Source organism: Tetrao urogallus, assembly GCF_951394365.1.
Source record: "Tetrao urogallus genome assembly, chromosome: 8".
Taxonomy (NCBI): Eukaryota; Metazoa; Chordata; class Aves; order Galliformes; family Phasianidae; genus Tetrao; species Tetrao urogallus.
In genome coordinates, this window is record NC_136821.1 from 18622263 (window position 1) to 18647118 (window position 24856).

The 24856-nt window shown below is 35.5% G+C and overlaps 1 protein-coding gene across 1 annotated transcript in view; it reads left to right on the forward strand.

The window, feature by feature from the left end:
- Positions 1-24856, forward strand: part of UBR3 (ubiquitin protein ligase E3 component n-recognin 3) — a gene marked incomplete at both ends in the record, with an annotated part of 91150 nt that overhangs the window by 44673 nt on the left and 21621 nt on the right. Inside the window, 8 exons of the mRNA XM_079539337.1 lie at positions 1526-1614; positions 6555-6704; positions 7116-7249; positions 9479-9589; positions 11233-11445; positions 12185-12321; positions 15579-15664; positions 23305-23414. Coding sequence (XP_079395463.1) covers positions 1526-1614; positions 6555-6704; positions 7116-7249; positions 9479-9589; positions 11233-11445; positions 12185-12321; positions 15579-15664; positions 23305-23414 — 1030 coding nt within the window. The remainder of the gene's footprint in view (positions 1-1525; positions 1615-6554; positions 6705-7115; positions 7250-9478; positions 9590-11232; positions 11446-12184; positions 12322-15578; positions 15665-23304; positions 23415-24856) is intronic.

Sequence of the window (24856 nt, forward strand, 5' to 3'; positions counted from 1 at the left end):
CAGTATTTTTTTGAATTGCAGTGTCATACCCCCATGGGCCATCATGGAAAATTACTGAGCTGTACTGAATCTGTCAGAGTTTGTTTATGTCGTCTTATTAAAGGCCTCTATTTACAGTCACTCTGCTTTCAGCTGAGGCATATATTGAGAAATTCCCAGGGGGAAATAAATAAAAACAGGTTTAGCAAATGCCCTGATGTGATCCTCAAAATAATGAATCTTCGGATTGTTGTAAATAGAAGTTATTTTAAGAAATGGTGGCTCTGCAGTATGACAGATAAATGGGCAGAGACGCTTGGATTTTTAAGGTGCCTTTAGGGAAGCAGGTTAGAAGCTTTGATGTACAGGGCACCTTAGGGTAACAAACTGCATTAAATTTGCTGTTTTGAGCCTGTACGTGTCTGTTCCTGCGCTAGAGCAGTGAGTGTCAGGAGTACTGTAAACTGAAGAGGATTCGTATTAAATGCTGAGAGATGTTTTCAAATTCCTCATTGGTTATCTTAATCCTCTCTAACTAGGTGGGAGAAAATATTGTTGTTAATGCTCATGAACGGAGTTCATAGCTCTGATAGATCTTCCCTACTTGCACTGGCCGGTGCTATGTAAAGCACTCACCACCTGCTCCATCTGGTGAGCAGCTATAGTGTGAGCTTGGTTTGGCTTTTCCCCATTTGAACTCTCCAATTTCCCTTATCTGTAAACTCTTGTAAAACTGAAGATCCCTTCCTGATAGTTACAGAAGAGGAAAATTTGGTAAATGTGCATGTTGTAGTGGGTAAAGGAATGGTGATGAATGTAAAAAGATGATGAAAACAGGCATTGGTGAACTCAGGAACTAGGAGATTTTACAGAAATAACTGAATTAATTGTGATATTTTAAGAATGGAGTGAAATGTTTCTGTAACAAGTGCTTTCAAACTGGAAGCTATCTCAAACTTAAGTCAAGAGGTAAAAAATGTTGGTGGCCAGTATCATAGGTGGATGTTGGGGAGGGGATGCCAGTATGAAGAGTCTCAAATAGAGAAAATTATCTGTAATCAGGCCTGATTTAAAAAAAAAAAAAAAAAAAAAAAAAAGGTAAAAAGCCTACCTCATTTGCAAGCTGATTGGTTGTTCATGAGAAATTAGAGTTTTGTGATGCCAGGCATTTCACTGTTACTTTGTGTTTGTATAGTAGAAAGATGACTTTCAAGATTAAGGACCTGGGTGGTGGAAGTGTTTTCTTTCACTTGGTTGTTTTTAGTGATAGCAAGGACCCTCTGGAAGTTTTTTTTTAGGACAGAATTTTATGAGTTCCTTTCATAATTAAGAGTTTTTGCTTATTTCTCACCAGAATTTACTTTTAATGCAATAATTTTTTTTTTTCCTTGAAAATCAGATTTTTAGTTAGAGAGCTTGCAGTTTGAATGATATCTAAAGTGGTAATTGTAATCAGCCTGATGTTATTTTTCCACTCTATTTGACACTTACTCCATTCTTTTCCTTTCCACGTTTCCCCCCACTTTCCCCTTTTTCTTTCACTCAGACGACAGAAGGCCAGGGAAAGGCAACAGAAATTGTTGGCTGAATTTGCCTCAAGGCAGAAAAGCTTCATGGAAACTGCCATGGATGTTGGTAAGTTTACTGTGATTAACTGCACTTAATTTTTTTTTAAATTTTCATGTTAGTATTACTGTTTTACAGTTTAAAACAATCAAAAAAAAACCCCAGACATATTCTACCACTATATCAGCTTCTGCACTAAGTTTTTCTTAAGCTGCTTAAACTCATGTGTTCAGTATTATCTGTTGTAGAAAACACAAGTGTGAAGGAATAGGGTGAATGATCTGTTTAAAATATTTAAGAACAGCACATTACCTTTCATACATATGCTTTTTTTAAATTAGTATGCAGTGGATGAAGTAAGTAAATTAGTGTGATGTGTTCTAAAGTATTTCCTTTTTTATTAAAAAAAAAAAAAAAACTTTCCAAAATTAGTCTATGTTGGAATTTTTTAATATGTAATTTAAGACTGCTTAAGAGTGCATCACATTTTAATAAGATAAAGGTTTTTGCATTTTGAGTTTATGCATAGAATTGAGAAAAGCATTAAGTGAACATGTGCATTTTCTGTTACCTTCTGTTTATATTCTGTGGCATCTGTACAACGGCATTGCCATTCAAACTTGCCTTCATATAACTAAGTGAAATTCAGGAAGAGTTGTGTTAATGAACTAGCATGGAACAGAATCCACTGTGCTGTCTGTAGCTGTTTGCAGGATAAGTGTAAAAAATATCTTACTAAGGGCAGCACATAGAAACACTTGAGACTGTCCAGTGAGTCAAAAACGTGTTGTAGAAGGCACCATGGGCCACCTAGTCTGCTGGTGTAGGTGCTTTTACATTTTTGTTTTGGGAGTGTTTGTCTTGGTGTGAAGCTTGCATATTATCATGTGCAACTTCATGCAGGAGATTTTGGAAACTGTGCTGCCCTTCAGGCTGATCTTGCTAAGAACAAAAATAAATCTCTCTGCCTCAGGTTAATAGTAGCCTTTAAAAAATACAGTGATATTTGTAACAATCGCTGTAAGTTTCATAAATATGAAATACAGTGATTCAAAGCTGCAAAACTGTTTAATCAACTGTAACTTAGTGAAAAATCTGTAGACTGGTCTATTTCTGAAGTGGCTGATGTGATTTTGTGTTTCTTTCCCATGATGTTGAGTCTCAGCAGGACCTCATTTTGTCCTTCAAGCTAATGCTCCTTAGCTAGTTTATAAAAAAAGTGCAGAGTTTTAATGCAAGGTGACATATATTTCCTAACACTCAATCTTCTGAACCCAGATAGAAAAATAAATTAAGTACTGATCTCTAGAGAATAGATGTGCTGGGTCAGTACAGATGATATTAGCATGCTAATGGCTGCTTTGATGCCTGCGAGCCACTTTGACGCACAGTGTGTACAGCAGGAAATATGTTGACTAACGTCAGAGGTTGTAAATTGTATGTATTGTGTTCAGACACTTCTACAAAACCCTTCAGGTTTTGGGATTTGGCTGAGTAGGGGAAAGAGCGGGAATGAATCATGCCTTTAAACTAGGGAGAATACAAAAAGGGGGGGGTGGGAATCAGACAGCAGTGTGTTCTGTGATGAAACTGAGGCTGTAGGAGACTGATGCATGCTGGCTAGGAGGTGGGAAATGCTGAGATTATGTAACTTTGGGGCTCTTGTTCCTATTGGTACAGAAACTAAACAAAGAGCTAAATAACTCTTTAAAAACATGGGAGCGTTCGAGTGCTTGACACCACCCTGGGTTTCTGTCATGGTTTAAATATTTTCATCCTTCAGTGATTTTTTTATTTTATTTTATTTTTTTTTAATCTTTGTTCATATTTATCCAGATTTCTTTGTCCCTGTAAATTAGTATAGAAAAGTCCTGAAACTGTAAGGCTGTGGGGTTTGTTATGACATAGGATGAACCTTATTGTGCATTTCCCATGCGATTCTCCTTCATGTGCGTTGCCATCATTAGGACAAGTGTGAGTGCAGTGAATTAGTTTAAAACTGTCTCTTCAGAGATGGAAGCCATGAGCAACTTTGGTTGCTTTCCAAAGCATGATTAACAAGAGATACACTCACTGTCTCACATGGTTGTTGCCCACCTGGCAGGCTCAGGCCTAGCCTGGAGGTACTCTGGCCCTCCTCTCTCTCCCATCATGGAGCGCTGCTTCATAAGGGTTCTGAGCTTGCTCTGGTTTGGCTGCTAGCAGGTTATGCTCAGAGGAAAACTGCAGGCTTATGCAAAAATTGTTTGAAAGATGGTGGGATAATATCCCCAAATGTATGGCTTTGCAAATAGCCAGTAAAGCATTCCTTCAGTGCTCAGTAAGGCAACGTTGTTCTGGGCTGTAACGCACAAATGCTGTTTTCATCAGAATACCTTCTCAGTGTTGGGAAAAAGGTGGTGAGGGTTTGAGCTTCAGTGGAAGCAAAAGGAGGTGGTGTAGATTATTCTTCACCTTTTTTTTGCACCTCTTACAGTCAAGGTAGTAATTAGGTTTGTATCAAAGCTAAACTAGAAGGAATTTAGTTATATTGCATTCAAAGTCCAAATATAAATATAAAAGGACATTTAATAGAGTAATTGTTTCATTAAGCAGTCTAGAGCTTGGAATTTTTTAAATTGGATTTATGGTTTTTATTCTATGTTTCTGTGTTTTCTATATCTAATGGATAAAATGGCACTGCAACTTTGTTTTCTCTCATTATATCTGGAGGAAATTGGTTGATTAGGAAGCCCTCCTTGGTGCTGGAAATGTAGTTCCCATGGAATTCTGTTGTTTGCTGGAGTGGCCTAGCACTAGGTCTAAGCAGCTGGAAAGAAATGTGCATTCTGAAATTAAATTGGCCTGATTTTTGATGTGCCTTTTATATGTAGTAAATAGAAGAAGATCATGCATACTGAATTGGTTTTAAATTTCTTTTATGTTTGAAGATCTGTATTTCTTTGCCTCAGGTTTAAAATAATGAATGAGACTTAGGAATGAATAATTTGTTATCAGTAAAATGTTACCTCGTTTTATGTACTTCAGCTGATTCGTTCAAAATCAAATTGTAGGAAAAGAATACAGTGTGGCACTTAGTAAAATACTGAATGCATGGATGTGTTTCATTTATGACATTTTAGGAAAAGATAAAAAATAAAAGGCAGCAGTTCTAAGGTCATTCTCATATCATGTAACTCTGACATACAGGTATGTGTGAGTATGCTTTGCACAATTATGAGGTGATGTTAAATATGAAAAATAGCTTTAATGTTTTCTTTCTCATGTGTTTCAATTGCTGGGAGGTTTTCTGGCTGCTTGGACTTGAGCAATAAAAAAAATGTTTCAGTTGCTCTGCTTTTTTGTTCACTGTCATTGGACTGCCACTAGATGGTGATAAATGTGTGTACAGTGTTAACAGCTGTAGGTCAAAGAAGATTGCAGTTCGTTTTCATTCATATGACCCTCAGTAAGTGACTGAGAAATCCAAACATGCTAAAACAATGTAATTTTGATGCTGCCCTGTGAATGAAAACGTTGGAGTCCTTCATAGCAAACAAACAAACAAAACAAAACAAAACAAAACAAAAAAAAAAAAAAAAAAGAGCATCCCTGTTCTATCCACTGTTCTGCATGAGATCTGTTGATAGATTGAAGGTTTTTGGGTTCTGTGTCCAGCACCTTGGCCTCCTTAGGGAGATGAAGCACGTGGCTGAAGGTTAGCAGGAAGTGTTTTTCTTTGGGAAACTTAGTGGGCAAGAACAGAAAGCATGTATACTCATATTCTAGATCAAGAGTCTTGATACCATGTGTTCCTAAGAAGTTAGGAGAGAATCACATAGTCCTAAGGTGGTTTTCTTCCAAACAAAAAAATAATTCTTAGCTTTATTTCTAGATGTTTTCAGTGGAGACAATCTCAAGCAGATTTTTGCACATCCTATTTGTATGCAATCTGCAGAAATAACTTTTGTACTTTTCTATGGCCATGCATAAAATTTCACTCAAACTAAGCTTAAGAAATTAGGAATGTGTGAGAACTGGTAATTAAAGAATTTTCACAATGTCTCCAAAGAAAATCTTCCTCCACTTAACTTTGGTGGCATAATCTGATGGAACACAGCCCTGCAGGACCTGTGGTAACCAGGACCTGTGGTCCCTGCTTTGGGGCTGTTGAACTAGAGGACCCCCAGAGGTCTGTGTCTTCTTTGGCCCTTCTGTGATATTAAACCAGCTGTACAAATACCAATATTGTCAATATTCCTTCTGTTTTGGTTGACGCTGTACCCTCCTCCACTTCCAAAACCCGTTACCATTGCTTGTCACGTGGGCTGAGTCGCATCATTTGTGATTGCTTGAGTACTCTGAAGCTGATCTTTAGCCTTGTATGTTTGTCTGTGCTCTAGGAAATCACAATGTAGATCATTGGAAAAACACAAATTTTAGATAGCGAGTTTTATATTATCTATTATCTTATACAGCATGACAACATATTACTTTGTTAATGCATTCCAAATTTTTGAAGACTGTCCAAATTTCATTTAAAAAGAAGCATAATTTTATTATGTTTCTTTTAAACTATGTTTATCTTACAAAATGACTGGCAATTAAAATTGATGACTTAATCTGCATGTGAGTTGTCTCTGCATTTTTAAAATTGTTACGTTAGATTTATTCTGTCAATAATTAGATGGAAATAGTTACGAGGATCTCCAGTTTTAGCAGAGATTCTGTATTTATTTGCCCTTCATCTCAATGTATTCAGAGTTTTTGGGATACTATCTAATTGAATAGAAGTTGCATCTTAGTTGTATAGATGTTTTAAAAAGATGAAGTTTAATACAAAAGTCTTGAATATGGGAAAATGTATATTTTTCCTGCGTAGGTATCTTTATACTTGAAAGATTTGTTTCAAGTAGCCTTCAATATTTTTGTTCTAGATTTAACTAAAGAAATCATTTTGGCATGTTTTTCACTACATCAGTGCAAGTGCAACTGGATTTCTTTCCCTTGGTTTTCTTTTCCCTTCTCAGAATCGCCAGATGCTGATATTGCCATGGAAATAGCTACATCAGAACAGCATGTTTCTGAGGCAATATATGATTGTGTTATTTGTGGACAAAGTGGGCCTTCTACTGAAGATAGACCTACCGGGCTAGTTGTACTACTACAAGCATCTTCAGGTATGAACGTTTGACTTATAGATAAGCAGTGATTCTATAGCCTTTATAATGAACGCATAAATACTGTTGAGTATCATGAAGTGTGGAAAGACAACGAAGTCTTTTTTTTCTTTTTGAGGGTACTGGGAAATTTTAAATGTTTGGAAGAGTTGTTTAATTCCTTCATAATTTCTACAAACCCAGAAGTATATATAGAAAATAAGTTGCAGAAGAAAGAGAAAATAGCTGTGTGCATATACAATTCCAGTGCAAAAGCACTGCTTTCAGTATTAGTTTTTTAGTAATGTTTTTTACTGTCTTATTTCAACAGAACACATTGTAGCTGTAAGCTAGAGTATTCCTGCTTGTTTTCTTTATTCTTTGGTATATTGTTATTCATTACATTCTTTATTGTTTTTATTCTGTATACAGTGTTGGGTCAGTGCCGCAATAGCACTGAGCCAAAGAAACTGCCAACTACTGAGGAGGAGCAGATATATCCTTGGGATACCTGCGCAGCACTGCATGATGTGAGGCTTACGACTTTACAGCGATACTTTAAAGATGTAAGTATTTCACTCGATTGAAACTAACACTTAAGAAATTAGTTGTGTGAAAAGGTAAATGAAAATACAACAGATTCCTCCTCGTAGCTTCTTTTTTACACTTAGTGAATACTTTGTCCTATTGTAATAGTCCACATGGATTACATTTGATAGGGTCCTTATTTTCATATGATGTGTAGCTTTCCCCTAGCTATGTTTTTGGTATAGGAAACTACCATGTCTACAGATGTATATTTATTAAAAATCCCGCCGATACTGTCTAGAAGAGAATATTTGACATTTTAGCATGACCACATAATTGAGATGCATTTTTGCTGGCTTAAGTGTTATTTTCAAAACACCGGCTTTCTTGTGGCCATTTTGTGAACCCAGTCAAGGAATTACTGTTGGTAGTAAGTAGTTCAGCAGGAGAGAGAAAATAGAACTGTTTTGACCTGTAAAAGCTTTCTGAACCACCATAAAGTGAAGATGAGTGAACGGAAAGGAGGGGCCAGCAGAAGAAAGTCCTGTTCTGCTATATCCTGAATGTTGCACAAAATTCAGTAAGTTCAGATGTACATTCGCTGATACATTATTATCTGTTTAGAAGTCTATTGGCTGTTCCAAAGAGAGTTCTGCTTTGCTTCATGAAGCTAAAAGCAGTACATCACGATTTCTCATATTTAATTTTGAGAGCAGTTCTTGTTACTTAACAGGACTTGTTCACTGTTAGACCTCCATGGAAACGCTGCCTGTTATTTTCCTTGCTACTGGATAAATCAGCTGTGTAAGACAATATAATTCTGTCATGAGGTATCATTCTGGAAGAGGAGGTGTATCCTATGATGTGCTAGCTCTTGGGCTGGTCTAACCAAATAAGCATTTCCAAGCTTAGATACTGGCTTTAAAGAGGAAAAAAAAAAATTGCATTTTTCCACTTCTGTGCAGTAACATTAACAACAGACTAGTCTAAGACACGCTATAATGCAGTGAGCAAATGCATCCTGCTTTCAAAAATTTCAGTCATTAACATTATTTGAATTAAGCTATTTCTACTTTCAAGTTTCTAGGTCAGTACAGTGCTAAAATATGTCTCAGCGTGAAAGAATTAATCCTTAAATTACTTTTGGCGTAAAAATGGAAACATCTGATAGTGTCTTGAGTGGCTAGTTCAGCTGAGCTAAGCATTAAAAGTCCTTTGTTTATCATCTGTGTCCTTCCCAGTGAGTGTCCTTCCTCTAACAACAGATTTCCGAGCACAGATTTCTTGCCTCCTGATAGGAACATTTTTTAGTTATGAAACATGTTATAGTTTATTCTACCTGCAAAGGGAAAAACTAGGAAAAAGCTGTATTCTATATACAAATTAGTTAGCTGTAAATCTTTTTCTCTTGTTTAAATGTTTAATTGGAATTTCAATCTGTCTATGAAATAAATTACTTATTGGGGAATCGGAGATTAATTATAGTCAATAATTAGGTTGACTGTATCTATATAGTTTGCAAGCATATTTTCAAGAATTCCTCATTGTAAGCTTGCCAATGGTGACTGTTTTTTCAGTTCATTACTTTTTCAAGAGGTACCCATTGTTTAAGTTTGAAATGTGGGCTGTTAAGTGCAATATTTGAGTAAGGTTCGTGTTTTCAAAGCATTCCTAGTATAAAACCTAATTCACTAAACCTAGTAACATATGATTGCCTATATGTTGAATTATTGAAAGTGTTGTTCAACAACTCATCAAAAAAAAAAAAAAACCACACTGAATTTTAATAACAGATTGGCATTAAGTTACATAACTGAGTTGGTTATTAAATTTACTATATAAAAAAACTAAATAAAATCCATTGCAGGAGCATGTTGCTATTGTACATGGGAAAGCCAGGCTTGTATTACTGGAATAGGTAGTATAACTATAAAGCTAAGTATAGTATAAAGTATAAAGATCTAAGTATAAATTCTCATAATGTACTGCAAGAAACTCTTTGTAGAGGTCATAGTCTTAAGTGATAAGAAGTACAGAAATTTAATTGAAGTGATGAGCTCTGTTGGAAAGAATAATGTTATGGCATACATGTGAGTAATTAGTATAAGTAAATACCTTATGAAAATATATACTTTTTTTTTTATTTCCATAATATATATCTTTTAAATTATGTTATTTGCATGCAGTGTTGTTTTTTAATTGTAGAATATGCTGTGGTGGATATCTTTTATAACCTTTATACGTATTTCATTTATTTATTTATTTAGAGTTCCTGCCTGCAAGCAGTCTCAATAGGCTGGGAAGGAGGTGTTTATGTACAAACCTGTGGTCACACTTTACACATTGATTGTCATAAATCTTACATGGAGTCTTTACGGGTAAGTAAAACTGCAGATTGTCTTTTTTCACTTGGATCTATATAGTTCTCAATGAATTCAGTTGGATTTATGCTGTCCAATTCAGAGAAAAATGACTTGGTACTTATGTTTTGCATCAATGGACAAATTGCTTTTATTACCATTCCAAACCATAGATTTCTTATTACCCCTTGAAGTTACTAACAAAAGTACTTTGTTTTATAACTTATTTAGGTATATCGGGAAATAATGCTTGACTAAAGTAACATTGTCATTAAAAAGTGAAATCATGTTGTTTCTTTTTTTTTCTGACATGCATGTTCACTTAGTGCATTTCTCATGTTTTCATTCGTTTCTGTTGAATAGATTCCTGTTTTGGTGTTCAATGTGTAGTAGAAATCACCCAGGAATTGAAGAAAAAAGATGTATTTCAAAAGCATAAACTTAGTGTCAAAACTGACTTTTCATACATGGTCTGAGAAAATGGGATGATGTTTCTATTTATGTTGCTGGCCTCTTTTTGCAGCCCAAGTGCGGATCTTAGAATGTTACTAGAAAAAGAAAAGTGGTAGGATGTCATCAGATTAAGCAATTATTTATTTCTGTATTATTTAGTGCAATAAAATAAAGACTAAATCATGATTTTTTTCAATGTGGAACTGCTTTTTTATTGAAAACAATTTATGTGATAATTCCTTAGTTTTGTTTTGTTCATAGCTTTTCTCAAAATAGAAACAAAGTCTATGACAACATTCTGTAGTTAACTATCAGCATTGTTCATCATGTGAAATTCACCTTTAGAGGAGTTGGAGTCTGAGCCACGTTTGGATTCAATAATAAATTGTTCTTTTCCATTTAACTGTAAAAATACCTCTAGGGGTAATTGTATCATCAAGGTAATAAAGTAAAATTTGGACTTTCCCTGTAGAATCTCACTTCACAGAATTTTAGAAAAGTAACATCTTTCATCATATAGATACTGAATTTCCTTTCCTGGTGGCTTCTTACCTAAACACCAGATAAAATTTTACTCATCTCATTCAAGATTTATGTATTGAACTTTTGGCCCCAGTTTCTATCACTGCTAGCTGGATTAGCATGTAGTAATTTTGGCTATTTGTAGCATTCCTAGTACCAAAATGATTTATAGACTTTATGTGGATAAATACGATCAGAGGTCAATATCCAGAAAAGCACGTGTAAGTTTACCAGAATGTCTTGGCATTGGGGCCAATTGCTTGATATTTAAGTTATAATTTGACTTGATTACTTAAGTTTCTTGGTCTGTATTTACTCAAACATATTTAAGTACTTTGTGACTGAAAATGAAACAATCTTTTGACAAATGAAAAGGTGTTATGAAAGGAATATCAAATTTGATGGGAAGTATCAGAGACAGCATGCATGAGTTGTTCGAAGTACCACACTGAAGTATTGTGTATTTGCTTATCTATTTTGTTGTAAACATTGAGGAGTACTTAAAATTAGAAATATTAGTTGAGTTAGAGGATTGTAGCAGTCTGTAGTAGAGCTTTACACTTTATCAAGTGAGAATTATTCTTTCTTTACAGTTTTTGGTTTGAGTTTCTGTTAATCAATACACCTAGAACTATGAAGTCTAATCTTGAGCAGATTTCAGCTACATCTTCTTTATTTCCTTTTAGAATGACCAGGTCCTCCAGGGTTTTTCAGTCGACAAAGGGGAATTTACTTGTCCTCTCTGTAGGCAGTTTGCTAACAGCGTTCTTCCTTGTTATCCTGGAAACAACGTGGAAAGAAGCCTTTGGCAAAGTCATAGTAACAAGTGCATGCAAGATCTTGTACAGGAAGTGGAAGATCTTCAAGAACAGCTGGGAACTTTCCCAGTAAGCATCAGTGTAAGGCAGAAAGATCCTTGTTAATTTGCCTCTATGTATCAGTTTTACCTTATATTGTATTTGTGACCTCTTAGAAATGCAACAAAGTGGGAAGCTTCATTTTGTTTTTATACACAAGATAACATTATTTCATTGTTTGATCAAAATGTTTCAAGCACTTGTAACATTTATTGGATTGCTTGCTAGAGTAAGCCATAAAAAAAGAAAGCAAAAATGTGATTTGTAACTTTTTGTGGATTGCATTTTCACTTATCTCCATTGTTATTTACATAGAACTGAGTGATATAATATTAAATTAATTTGTCATTTCTTTACGATATAAAAATATCAATATCCTTCTGACTGGAAGCTGTTGAAAGAATGTTAAGAGCAGTTTAAGATGTGGATTATTTGTTGTACTTGGAGTGTAGTTTACCAGATGTCCACCTATTGCAAAGCTTCACCAGGCCTTTTTTTTTTTTTTTTAATCTTCCAGTCTTGATGGAGGTGTGTTATTTTCATGTCCCTGTGCAATGCAGATACGGTCTGAAATAATGCAAGGTGAAGAATCTCACTGCTTGCACTGTTCTCAGAGTCACAAAAACCTGTAACGTTCTGTGAGACAGAATATTGACTTCTAATGCCTGTTTTTTACATAACTGTGAATGTATTCATGTAAACATGAATGTACTAAACTTCGTGATCAGCTGTTGAACTTCTTTGAGTAAAACTAACTAAACTTTTGTGTCCTTGTTCATAGTCTGAAACTAACCTCAGTAAAGAAATGGAATCTGTAATGAAAGACATAAAAAGTACCACACAGAAGAAGTATACAGATTACAGCAAGAGTCCTGGATCCCCTGACAATGACTTTCTGTTTATGTATTCAGTAGCCAGGTGAGTATGCTTTTTTGTATTATAAGTTCATCGCTAATGGTATTAACCAAACAAGTTTTCTTCTTGTAAGTAAATAAATTTTAAGAAGTATTGCACTCTCCACAAAGTACATGAAGATTTTGTTTTCTGATTTTCATATGCAGGCATGCACAAGATGGAGTGATGTGTCTCTCTGTTCACTTTTAGTATATGCAGTGAAGGTGCAAAACATGGAGACCATCTTGTCTGCTGTTTATCTCGTCTGTTTTTTGGTTTAAAGCTTTGCTCTTTTTTTTTTTTTTTTTGGCTGAATTTATTTTCTTCCTTCCTTTCCAAGCTGTTAAATATTCTTTGCTGTTATTCAGAGCATTAGACTATTTCTGTATCACTGCTGTATTGATGCTTTTTAAATCATGAGATGTTTTTAATCTCTTCATCAGGCATAAGTTTTCTTTACTTAATTGGGGCTCACAGAAGGAGCCTCTCCTACGTCAGCAGCTGGAGTTTTCTTCTCATATGGTTAACGTTTATTTTTTTCTAGAAAGTTTCAAAACTACCAGTATTTTTTTGGGCTGTGTGATTCCACACATATTGCTGTCACTATCAGCCAGGAGAGCCAAGAAAAGGAAATGGTTCCTGCTCTGGCCATGCTGTTAATTTTAATATGCTCAAATAGTTAATCTTTTTGGACTTACTGTTATACAAGGCTTTCTCAGAAGATAATGCTGAAATAAACCAAATAATTTTCTAGATCCTGACTTTCCTACTTCCAGTAGGGAAGCTGCTGACTGCAGAGAATGTGTAAGAATGCACGTGATATAATCCAGTAGCATTTCTTTTTTTAGTTCTTTGTACTCTTCCTGATACAAGGTAAAGAAACAGGCAGTATCTGCATACCTCTTGTTTCCTTGATACTTTCTTTTATGAAAGCCCACAAAGAGATGTGAAGGTGAGCTATTTTTTAATTAGGAGTCTGCACAACTTAGTAAAATCTGTTTTCTCAGGTTTTTTTTTTTTTTTTTTTCTACGGGTAAGAAGATAAAGCCACTGTTCTACAAAAGTCTTTGTTTCAGTGAATGGCGCAAATAATTTTTTAGGTAGAGGAAACTGTCTGTTGTATAGATTTTTATCCTGTTTTCTTCCTGTTGAGGGGGCTGAGGTGGAACAGTGGAGCACAGGTGTCTCTGAAATATCCTTTGTTATCAGATACCAGATATCTATGAGTGATACCAGATAACAGTTTTTCTTCTTTGAGAGACTAGACAGTGAGAGCTCTGTATCCCTTCAGTAGAGAGCAGGTGGTATGCAAGTTTTTATTATCAGATTCTCTAGGCAAAAGGGAGCTTGAATAGGCGGAAGATACACTAGTTCTTCTCAAAAGTGACTGGGGCCGTGTCTGATGTAGACCATCTTACAGTGAGATGTGTTTCAGTTTAACAGAAGATGCTTTTCTTATTGTGTGCTATTCTATCAAGGCTTCAGTGTGCCTCAAAGGAGCTATCTTAGGAGAAAGGCTAATATTTAGCTTTTTATGAAAGCTGAAATATGAGCTCCTGCCTTTGAGGAGCTTGGGGCAGTGGAGAAGTGAGAATTAGTATGCCATGTGTGAGGAAGTATTTGATTCCAGAAATCTCTCTGTACGTTATGTAGAGTGAAGAATACATCAAGAAGAGTTTCTTCAGGATGGTCTTAAAGTTTTGTTTTGTCAGAGTACGTATGTCTTGGTGATTGGAAAATTGAACATACTGGATCTAGAAGTGTTCTTATACATTGAGGTAGTGTCTTTTGACTTAATTTTTAAAAAATGCTTTAATGGGAAGCTGTCATTACTTTTGTTCTCCAAATTAGTTACCAAAAGATTTCTATAAATCAAACATGCTGGTTTCATTTATATTCCCATGATGAACTGGCACGTACTGATGTACGGTTGCTATTTTGTCCACTAATATGAAATCCCTGCTTCCTTGCTGGTAGATTTTTAGAAGTTCAGTGAGCACTGCGAATCGCTTGAAGAGTGGAAAATTCCCCTGTCACACAGATGCCCTTATCAGCAGCAACCAGATGGAGCTCTGAGCAGGCACATTATCAATGTTAAATTGCCTTTTTTCTGAATAGGGAGGATTAAAGCATTCCTTCAGAAATGGGTGGCATAAGCTGCAAACTTAGGCACGGTAATATTCTGAATTGTAACTATTTTAGAAACATATGAAAGTGTCTTAATAAACACTGCATATCAATAATATATTGTTCTTTCAAACTGATGGTGCTGAAATTTTAAAGAAATATTCTAAGTAAGTAGTCTCCTTTGGTTTCTTCATAAATGTGTGTGCATGGGAGGATGTTCTAAGTGAAATATATTATGCATATAATTTTTGAATAGATTTTAATGTGTACTCAATCATGTTGTATTGAAAATAAAGTTGTTTAATTTTACCTAAAGGACTAAAACTGAGCTTTGCATTTTGGATTAAATAAGCAGAAGTATAGACTTATTCCTTCCTTCTAGTTAAAGGAACGTATGTTGATTTGTTTAAACAGCCTATCAGAGAGCATAATGCAAATTGTTTGCTCCCAGTTTTAAGGGTAAAAGATAATGCAGTACCGAAACATCCAATTCCAAAATCAAACAAAGCTGTTGAATATGGCTGAAACAATTGATGCCCAAGTATCAGATTACAGTAATACGGAGAAAGCAAGCATCAATGTGGCATGCAGAGATTTAGTGACAGCTCCTGTGTCATACTAATGAGCTGCATGAATACCAGCGTTTTGCTCAGAATTAACCTCTAGTGCTTTTATTAACTAACTTAGCAGCAAAGATCAGTACTTCCATTATAATCTAAGCTATTTTTATACTTAGAGACTTGATGGCGTACTCATTGTCGTGGCTTTTTGTTTAAAGCAAAACAAAAGCCCAGCCTTTAAAGAGAGCACTTTTCAGGCATATCTGATAGAATAAAATTTAACAAAGCTGTGCATTTTCTTTTCAAAATTGCGCATAAATTCCCTTATTTTCAGGGAGTTGTGTGGACAGAAGCTTCCATGTTAAGAGAGTTGTGATTGAGAAATAAGTGAAAGTTAATATGGGGCTTATTAATTGAACCATTTTAGATGACGTGTGGCAGTGTCTTGATGTTTGCTTTATCCTGAGACATATTTTGACAGTATCCAAAACTGAAGGTATGTTCACAGCATTCTTGAGATTAGTATGTGGTGACAATCATGTCTCCAAAAGCCTGTAGAATGCTATTCCAACACTGTTAACGTTTTTCATGCAGAACAAACCTGGAACTTGAGCTTGTCCATCGAGGAGGCAATTTGTGCTCAGGAGGTGCAAGCACAGCTGGAAAAAGATCATGTTTAAGTAAGTCTTGTTTTTTTGAAGTGCAATACTGATTATGAGAAGACTGAACAAAATGTCTGATTCTTTTTTAATCTTTTAAAATAACATTAACTTTCTTCTTTGAAGAACCTTTCTTCTGCTACAGCAGGTCTTTATTTTTGTTACAATTTGAGAAATCTGAAGTATAATTTTCACAAGTTATTAGAGCTATTCATGTATTGCAAGTGTAATGCATTTAGAAAGCAATTGTCACAGTGTCCATGTAGTATTTTCTAATTATTTTATGTTTTTGTGAGTTAATATAGTAAGTATTTTAAGGATGAAGCAAAACTTGTGTACAAAGCAGGAAAGCTTTGTTTCACTCTTGCAATTGCTAATAATAGTTTTATATATATATATATATATATTTGTTATTTATATATATTTATTAATAGTTTTATAAAAGATGTGTGTGTGTGTGTGTGTATATGTATATACACACACACACACATCTTTTATATATATCTTTATATATTTATATACATCTTTTTTTTTCCTCTGAGGGCTAGCATAGCTCATCATAGCAGCAGGTTTCTAAAGATGGTGTCCCCCATTTTAGTTTCTGTAACTCTTCAACTGATGGGAGAGTTTTGCAACTTTTTTTCAGTAGAATCTCTCGAATTTTTATTGTTCTTAAAAATTCAATAAGCAGCAAATAAAGCATTTGTAGTTGACAGAAGTAATTTATTTTCTTAACATAAAATCTCTTTTACTGGGTTGTAAACTATTAGGAATGTTGGGGTTTTTTTTTTTGGTCAGGAGAAATTGGAAAGCCTGTCAGAATACTGCTAATAATACTTATTTGAATTGAGCTTATGTTGCTGCAGCAGTAGGAGATTTAGTGCTAAAAATGCCAGAAAACTTGGGTCCATCTCTGCCTTTTGGCACATTATCTCTGGACAGTGCTTTCCTCACCATTTGAGGTGATGAGCCATCAAATAAATCCTATCATGTACTGGTGTTGTCTGTGTCTATACCAGACCAGGAGTCTTCTGTTATGACTAGCAAAGGGAGTTCAGTTGATTTCATTAAGTGAAATAATAATAATAGATAATATCATCAGGTTTTGAAAGGGCATGACTTTACAGAAAATGGTGGAACTATGAGAGGGCTGGACAGCTTCTTCAGTGTATGCCTGTATAGCTCCATTGTTTCTGTTTGAACTGTATCAGTTGATGCCAAAGGAGGATCTGCCTCAAAGTAAAAAATAAATTATACTGAGCTGAAGGCATGGTAGCTGGCTGTAAGTGGTTTATGCAATACGTTATTTAATTCTTCTACTTTCTTCTACTTTCTGCACCATCCCTTCAACCTCACCTTGCATAAAGAAGGTCTTTTAAGTACTTCTGTGCTACTTTAAAAAGAGCATACTATTGGCGGACAACTAATGAAAAGATCAGTCAGGATTTTATATTTATATATATAAGTGTGTGTGTGTGTGTGTGTGTGTGTGTGTGTGTGTGTGTATATCTCAAGTCTTGAAATGTATGTAGAACGTGTTTGTCATTGGGGATGTTTGTTTTTGGAGAATTCCCAAATTGGAAATTGTATGTGGAGAATGCATCTTCACTGGAGAGTTGCATTGTGCTGGATAATGACTTAAATGGCACAGATCACGTCTAAGTACACATATCATACTTTCCTATTTTCCAGCACTTCTAATATTTTGCCAGTAACACTGTATGTATCTTAAAGAATGAATCACTGCCTGTTCACTAGAATAGGTAACTTCCTATAAGTTTTGTTTATGCCAGTGAAATAGGTATGTTCCTCACAACTGAAAAATATGGAAAGTTGTCTTAATGAAGATTTAAATAAGATTACATAAACTATTGGTTTTAGAAGTATGTATTTACAAAATATTAAATGTTTATGAAATGCATAATTCATCAGCCTTATGGAATCATACAATCATTTCAGTTGGAAGGGACCCTTAAAGGTCATCTAGTTCATCTCCCTGAAAATGAAAGCATGGAATTTTTGTGTAGAGTGCCTCTCTTCTGTAAAAGAACAGAGCTCGAGGGAATGTTACTGATTGTTTTGATCTTATTATTTCTTGATAAAACGTACAACTCTTTACTATCTGGGTTTTAATACTTTCAGTTGTGATAATTCGGGACATATTTTGCTAGCAGCGTTTCCAGACTGTGCATTAGTTATCTATGTAAAGAATAAAATACTATGATAAACTTGTGAATCTTCTTCAGAATTTTTGTGTAGGCATGGGAATATTTTCCCCCTGTGATCCAATTCAAGTGTTTTCATACACTGAAACTCTTTATTACAATCTTTTTTTGTTCCTTTCTTGAATTGTATACTTCTGCTGGCCAAATGTTCTAGGCAAAAACTCTGCTATTTCCTTCCTCAGCTTTATTATTGTAAGGGTTCTAGTGTGTATCTTCTGCTGTGAGGAGGTAGGGACAGTATCTAAAAGCAATGCATTAGCTTTTTGAACACTATAGAGTGATTATAATTTTCATATGTAGATCTGTATCAGATGTTAGTGTAAATATCTAACTTGCTCTCAGAAAACTGAAGGCCATGAAAGTGTTTGGGTGTAAAGCACATGAAATGGACGTGGTGCGCTTTAAGCAGTGCGGAGACACAAATATCATCTGGTCATTGTTAAAATGTTCACATGCTGATTTTATGTACCGGATTAGTACTTTTTAAATTGTCTTGTAGTAAATGAATCATATTTAATCTTGCAATAAAATTGGCTCATTTTTAATGTAAGGTTATAAGGGTCCATTTAGAACAGAGCCATACTCTTCTTCTATTTAGTGCTAATAATTTAGTTTTGGACAGTAATCTAAATATGACTGAAAATCTAAATATGGCTGCAGAATTTCTTTTCCATATATACAGCAGAGTTTGTTTCACCAAAGCAATTATGTAATTATGTATTTTCTTCATTGCCTCTTTCATACAGTTGCATTTATGGGGGGGGAAAAAGGATGTTACTCTTCAGATATATACCTGATTGTATAATAAGGTATAAGATGATTTTCTTTCGGTAGTCTTTTCTTCCAAGAGATATTCCTGGTTGGATGGTTTCAGTTTTTACTTAGACTGTACCATCAACTTCTTAATTACCATACGTGGTGAGCTAAGAATGATTGAGAAGACTCCCACCTCCTCTAGAACGTATGTGCTGTTTGCTTAGTCTTGCTTGTACAGCACTGAAGCTGCTTTTGGTTTTATTTTTAAACACAGTTCATTGTATGGCAAAAGTAACTTAAACTATAAGCAGTTCTTCTTTTCTGATGAGGTTATGAGGCATCTCTTGTGATTAAGCACACTGCTCCGTACTGCTCTCGTGACAACTGTAAAGTTTGACGATTAGATGTAGCAGAGCACAGCATGTTGTCCCAGATGAGCTGCTGAGCAACAGGCGTCAGCGCAGGCAGTGGGAACAAATAGGTCACGAGCTGCCTTAGTGATTGTGCCATGAGGGCAGCTGCTCTTGGGATGTGAAATTAAGAATGATTAATGTAGATGCTTGCGTCGGTGATCGAGTTTGTGTGACGAGAATGCTGAAGAAAATGTGACTGCAACAGTTCCATTTTCAAGCATGTGGGGGGGGGGGGTGTTGTGTGTGCAGGCAGGAGCGTGTTACTGCACAGAACTCATAAAGGCAGAAAGTAGAGGTGTATCTTAAGGGCCTCACTGTAGTTCAAATCTACAGCCTTATTCTCTGTTGGTTTTAGGGAATGATTGTGGTATGTAATTATGTAATGATTGCCCAGGCCTTTCTTTTCTGCTTTATGATGATTGAGAACCAATGGTTTTTGTTTTTGTTTCTGTTGTTTTGTACTTACAGAGCATCTTCAGAACACAATATTAAGGCTGAGCAATTAGTAGTTCTTACCACTGATGTATATTTCTCTTAAATTTATGTAGAAATATTTCTATGTGACTTCTACTCTAGTAATTTTGGTGAATGTTTCTAGAAAATTCTAACTAGATCTTTCTGGTTTTTGGTTACTGCTGTTATTATTTCTTTTTCCCTTTGCCATAAGGATAGGCTTGGGGTTTTTTTTGGTGTGGGTTTTTTTTTGTTGTTGTTGTTGTTGTTGTTGTTTTGTTTTGTTTTACAGGAAGGATTAAATTCTCCTGTCCTCTTGCTCCAGCTTCCCTATGTGGAGCTCTTCCTCCTTACACTCCCTATAGCTCACAGAATCTGGCGTTTTGGCATCAAATGCACTAATTGGAAGAGGCATTCACTCACAAGTGGGCATCAAAAAAGTATTTGGGACTCATATAATCTGGCCTTAAATAAAGCATCCAGGACCATTACACCTTCTGTGATGGTTCTTACCACTGAGGAGCTATAATTTCACTTTTTTTTAATTATTAATATTATTTTCCTTTTTCTGTTCATTTATTGTTGCTCAGTGCAACAATCCTTCTTCCTGTAATCTACTAATACAAATATGTTTGCAGGTAGTGCTTTGCAGTCACTGAAAGAAAAAAAAAAGTTTTTTTTCTACAATTTAGAGGCATCCATTCCTTCTAACTTTAAAACAGCAGTTCTTCTCACAAACGAATGATCCCAATTATTTGTAAAAAAGTTAATATCTGGCATTCATGTCTGGTATGAGAGGGATAAAGAGTGAGGTACCTTCTATATAAGGAAAAAAGCATTCCACTGCTAAAGTAGATTTCATGCACTGACAAGTTTAATATAGAGAATAATTAGTTGCTTCATCAACAATTAAGACTTCAGATTTAGGCTTTTCTTAACTTTCACAATTCTTTTCTTCACTGATTCCAACCTACTGGATCATTGATGAGTGGAAAGATGCTATCAGCAGGTCTTTGCAGCTGCTATTGCTAAGTGGACCACACAAAAGCTCTACAAGGAGAAAAAATTCTTCAATTCCCATGTTAACAGTCAATTCCCATCTGCTTCTATCATGTGCTTTTTGTTGTGACCTTGACAGCTGCAGTGGTTGTTGTGGATGAAGAATTGCTCTGAATCTGGTAAGATCTTCACACAGCAGTTGGCACAAGGCTGAGTTCTGTACCCCTTGTGGTGAACTGCTTTACTGCTGCATTTCAAATACAAATAGTCATTTCTGGAAATAAAAAAGAAAGGATTGGATCAAAATAGCAAAGTGGAGATATTCATGTGGTCAGGATGTGTTATTTAGATCCATCTAAAACACAATTTCGGAACTGTGGAATAAACGTGTCATCTAGACTTCTGCAACCAAAACAAGGTCAAGCAATAGTTAATTTTCAGATTTAGTACAGCACACTGTTATACACTAAGTGATGTTAATGACAGATAAAAATCTGATTTCAACTTTGTTCATGAGAGATTTTACTTTATGGTCAAACGACTGGCAAAAAGAGAAGAAAATAAATGTTAAATTTGAGGTGAAGCAGTGGAATTCAGTCAGTTGGTAAATAAATAAAATAAAAAACTATGGCAAAATGAGAGTATGTAATTAAGCACTAAAATAAGCACTTACCGTGAACTGTAAACCATGGCATGAGCTTAAAACATGCTGTAACTTCTCTGTCAAATATCAATTGTTGTGCCCTCATGCTGTGACATAAAATCGAAGAGTGTTTGTGAAGAAATAAACGTTTGTGTCTTCCTTTGGGCAATCCTTAGCTTCAAGTACTTCTTACAGATCTTCTCAGGAATGCGAATGCCGTAGGAGCAGACAGAGATGCGCAGGTGCACAGAGGCAGGCTCTCCAGCAGTGCTGCCATGGGTGGAAGCGGGGCTCCTTTGGTACCTGGAGTCAGAGCTGGCTGAGTCATGTCGCACTGACTTGGAGACTATCACAGTGTTAAGTCATTTCATACAAAATACTTTGTGAAAGGTCACTGTGTCACACTACTTGCTTCCCAGCTTTACACTTACGTGCTATGCGATGCGTAGTAAAGCGGTGATGGCTGCCTTGTGGCATATGAAAAATCTTGTAAACTGCTGACCTCAATATTTCTGTTCAGATTCAGTTGATGTTGCAGTGTGTCTTGACTCTATAATGTTACCTGCTTGGAGGTTACAGGTACATTCTCTCCTTCTAGGGTTTGATACTTGCCTGCTTCATTTTGTGTTAGTGGAGTCTCAGGAAGGTAGCTATTAAAGGACAAGAGGGTTGATTACGCTAAGAATTTTATTTTTTGCATAGTTGTCCCTTTCTGCCTGAAGTCAGGAGTGTTTTTTGGAAAAAGCTGACATTCATTTTCATAGCACGGAGGCAAAGAGGGTAGGAATTAATGCTTTCATGGCTCTCATTCTAAACAAAAATAAATGAACCAGTTGTAGATCTATGAAACATCAGTATAATTTCAGGGTTTTGAAGTCTGTCAGCAAAGCGGTGTTTTGCAAGAATCTCTTGCCAGGAGAAAAGATGACTTATTTTGTCCTCATTGACTGTTTTTATTCAGAAAGCAGGTGACAGCAATCAATTCCAATGCCATCTACATCTCCAATTATTTTGCAAACCCCAGGAGCTAATTACAGCCCTCAGGCTCTGACAGTCAGCTGACTTCATCATGCGACTTTTTTGGCAATTGCATCCCTCTGAGTAATTGTCTATTTGTGGAAAATAAATTAATAGCTACTATTTCTACTTAAAAGAGCGACCTGTGAGAGAGTGTGTAGGTTGAGCAAGTGGGTTGTAGAAAAGGGAGAGAAATTAAGAGAGTGGGAGGCAAAGGGATTAGCTGAAAGAATAAGAATCTTGGGAAAGGAGAGGGAGGAAAGAGAGGGGAAACGTGTCAAGATACTGTGGCAAAAAAATGAAAATGAAAGATATGGAGAGAAAGGAAGCAGTCTCCCAAAAGAGTGAACAGGAGAAACAGAAAGCAAGGCGTAGCGTGGCAGGAGGAAAGACCTGAACAAAATCATGGAAAATAATACTTTGAGATATGGCTTTGCTGTACGTTTTGCCCAGATTGTGACTGTGTTGTAAGCACAGAGAAAGAATTGACATCTGACATTCTTACTGTACTTAGCTCTCTGAAAATGCTGTCTGTATAAATTGTGCTTGTCTTCTTGGCTTTAGAGGAGTAGATTGGATTTTGTCTATAGTTGTGCTGATCAATAAAAAGAGAATTTTCATTTTTGTTTTCTGTAGCAATTTGAAAGCTGTGCATTTTAATGCATGGTACTGCAATAATGTGTATGAATAATTAAGTACACTTGCTTTTTTCAGAGGCATCTGGAATTGCTTTGCAGATAATATTTTTTACACAGTGACTGTACAGATGTTTTTGAAAACTATCAACAAACTTTGCCTGCAGGTTATGTACAAATCTTCTCCATTGTGAACGCTGTTGCTGTTTTAGTGTCACTGTGGCGTGAAGATGTTTGTGTTCCAAAAGTTATCTACAAAATAATCTTGTGAAGGCCGGAGGAATAATAACCTTTAAGAATGAAGGACTAGAGCAATCCTGCTACAAGGCAGCATTTCCAGAAACGTTTTAGGTTAATTTCAGATACGTTCAACACAGAAATTATGTATGAGAGAAAAGAATAAAAGCCTTTTGTGTTAAGAGTGTATGTGTTTTTAAGAACAATAATAATGGCACCTTCATGTGAAATACTTCATATTATTGTGTATAATAATCAGGAGTTTGTCTTCTCCACCCCTCAGATCAGCTGTTCCATGTGTTGGCCATGCACATGCGCCTCTACAGTATTGACTCTGCGTACAATCCTTGGAGGAAACTAACCCAGACGATGCAAGATAAAAATTCAGAGCAAGTATTTTAACTTACCAAATATCAGTTTTATTTTATTAACAAAGCATTCTTTCAGCAGAGTTTTGAGTAACTTTCTGTCTTAGTTTAAATTCTTTGTGAGGTAGGCTTATGAATTTAACATCTGAAATTGTGCATATATCTTTGTAATAATAAATGTTACAATTTCTTTTACATAAAATCAGACACTTTCCAGTTTTTAGTTAATACTTAAATATACCATTTTCAAGCTTAAATACATGGAGATTTCTGGCTATTGGGTAAGAGGCTTGATGTACTTCTTGGTATGGATGCTGGATGAAACTTATGCTGATACTGAATTCATAAAGCTGTTACAGAAATGATATAAGTAGGCCTAATACAAGTGAGAAATAATTCTGTTGTAAGTTAAAGGTTTCATCATGCTTTTTATTTGAAACAAGTTATTCACCTGAGTCTGATTTTGTAACATTAACCTTGCGTAGCATATGGAGCTGTACAAGGATTAACAGTACAATACGTAGAGCAATGTATCTGTCTTATATGAGGACTAGTCCTAACCTTACATTAGACCCTTTGCTTTTCACATTCTACCTTGACAGTGAGCAGAAAAAACATGTATTACAACCTTCTTTCTTTCCTAAAATGAGACTCTTTATTCTGAATTCTTTCCTTAGCTTTAACATCACAGGAGGAAAGCAATATTTCTTTTTAATCCCAGAACCTTGCCCAAGTTCTTCAGAACTAGGATCTCCACTTTACAGCTTGAAGCAGTGTTGAAAGCTGTCTTTTTAGTTCCTGTCCAACTGGATGTTTGTTGGTGTGTTTCTAGGATCCTGAAGTGAAGAGCATCATGATATTTCAAACTTTAATCTAGAATAGCAATGTAGTAATTCTATTGTAAAAATGAGGGAAAAAGTCCTGAAACGTTTGTGCTTGCTTTTAATTTGAGATTTTACTGTTGGGTTTCTTGGTTCTAGGCCTTCTTTGCTATCAGTGTTAGATCACTTCAGTAAGAATTTCTGTTAATCAGGTCTAATTAATCTACTAGTAAAGCAATGAGAATCTGAAAACCCGTCTTATTCAACATACATTCAAGCCTCTCTTTAACTTTGTTTTCATGCAGTTCTGTTCTGACCTGTATTGAACAGTAGAACAAGGTTAATAAACTTGGACTATGGTTGCTGAGTTATATCAGGAAATTAAGGCCATTTTGACAGACTATTTACAGAGTGGCTGTGGAACTGATCTTGCATTTGTGATTTTGGTATTTGAAGAGCTTGCTGGCTTTGGAAATATTAACAGAGGGTCTGTTTTTTCTGTATGTCTTCCAAAACACCAACTTTCTTCACTTTTAGAGACTTGGTGGAATTCATCATGCATTGATTGCGTCAAAGTTAGATTGTGGCAGGTAAAATATAGTTAAGTCAGTCTGCATTTAGTTAGATATTTCTGTGTTTACAAAGG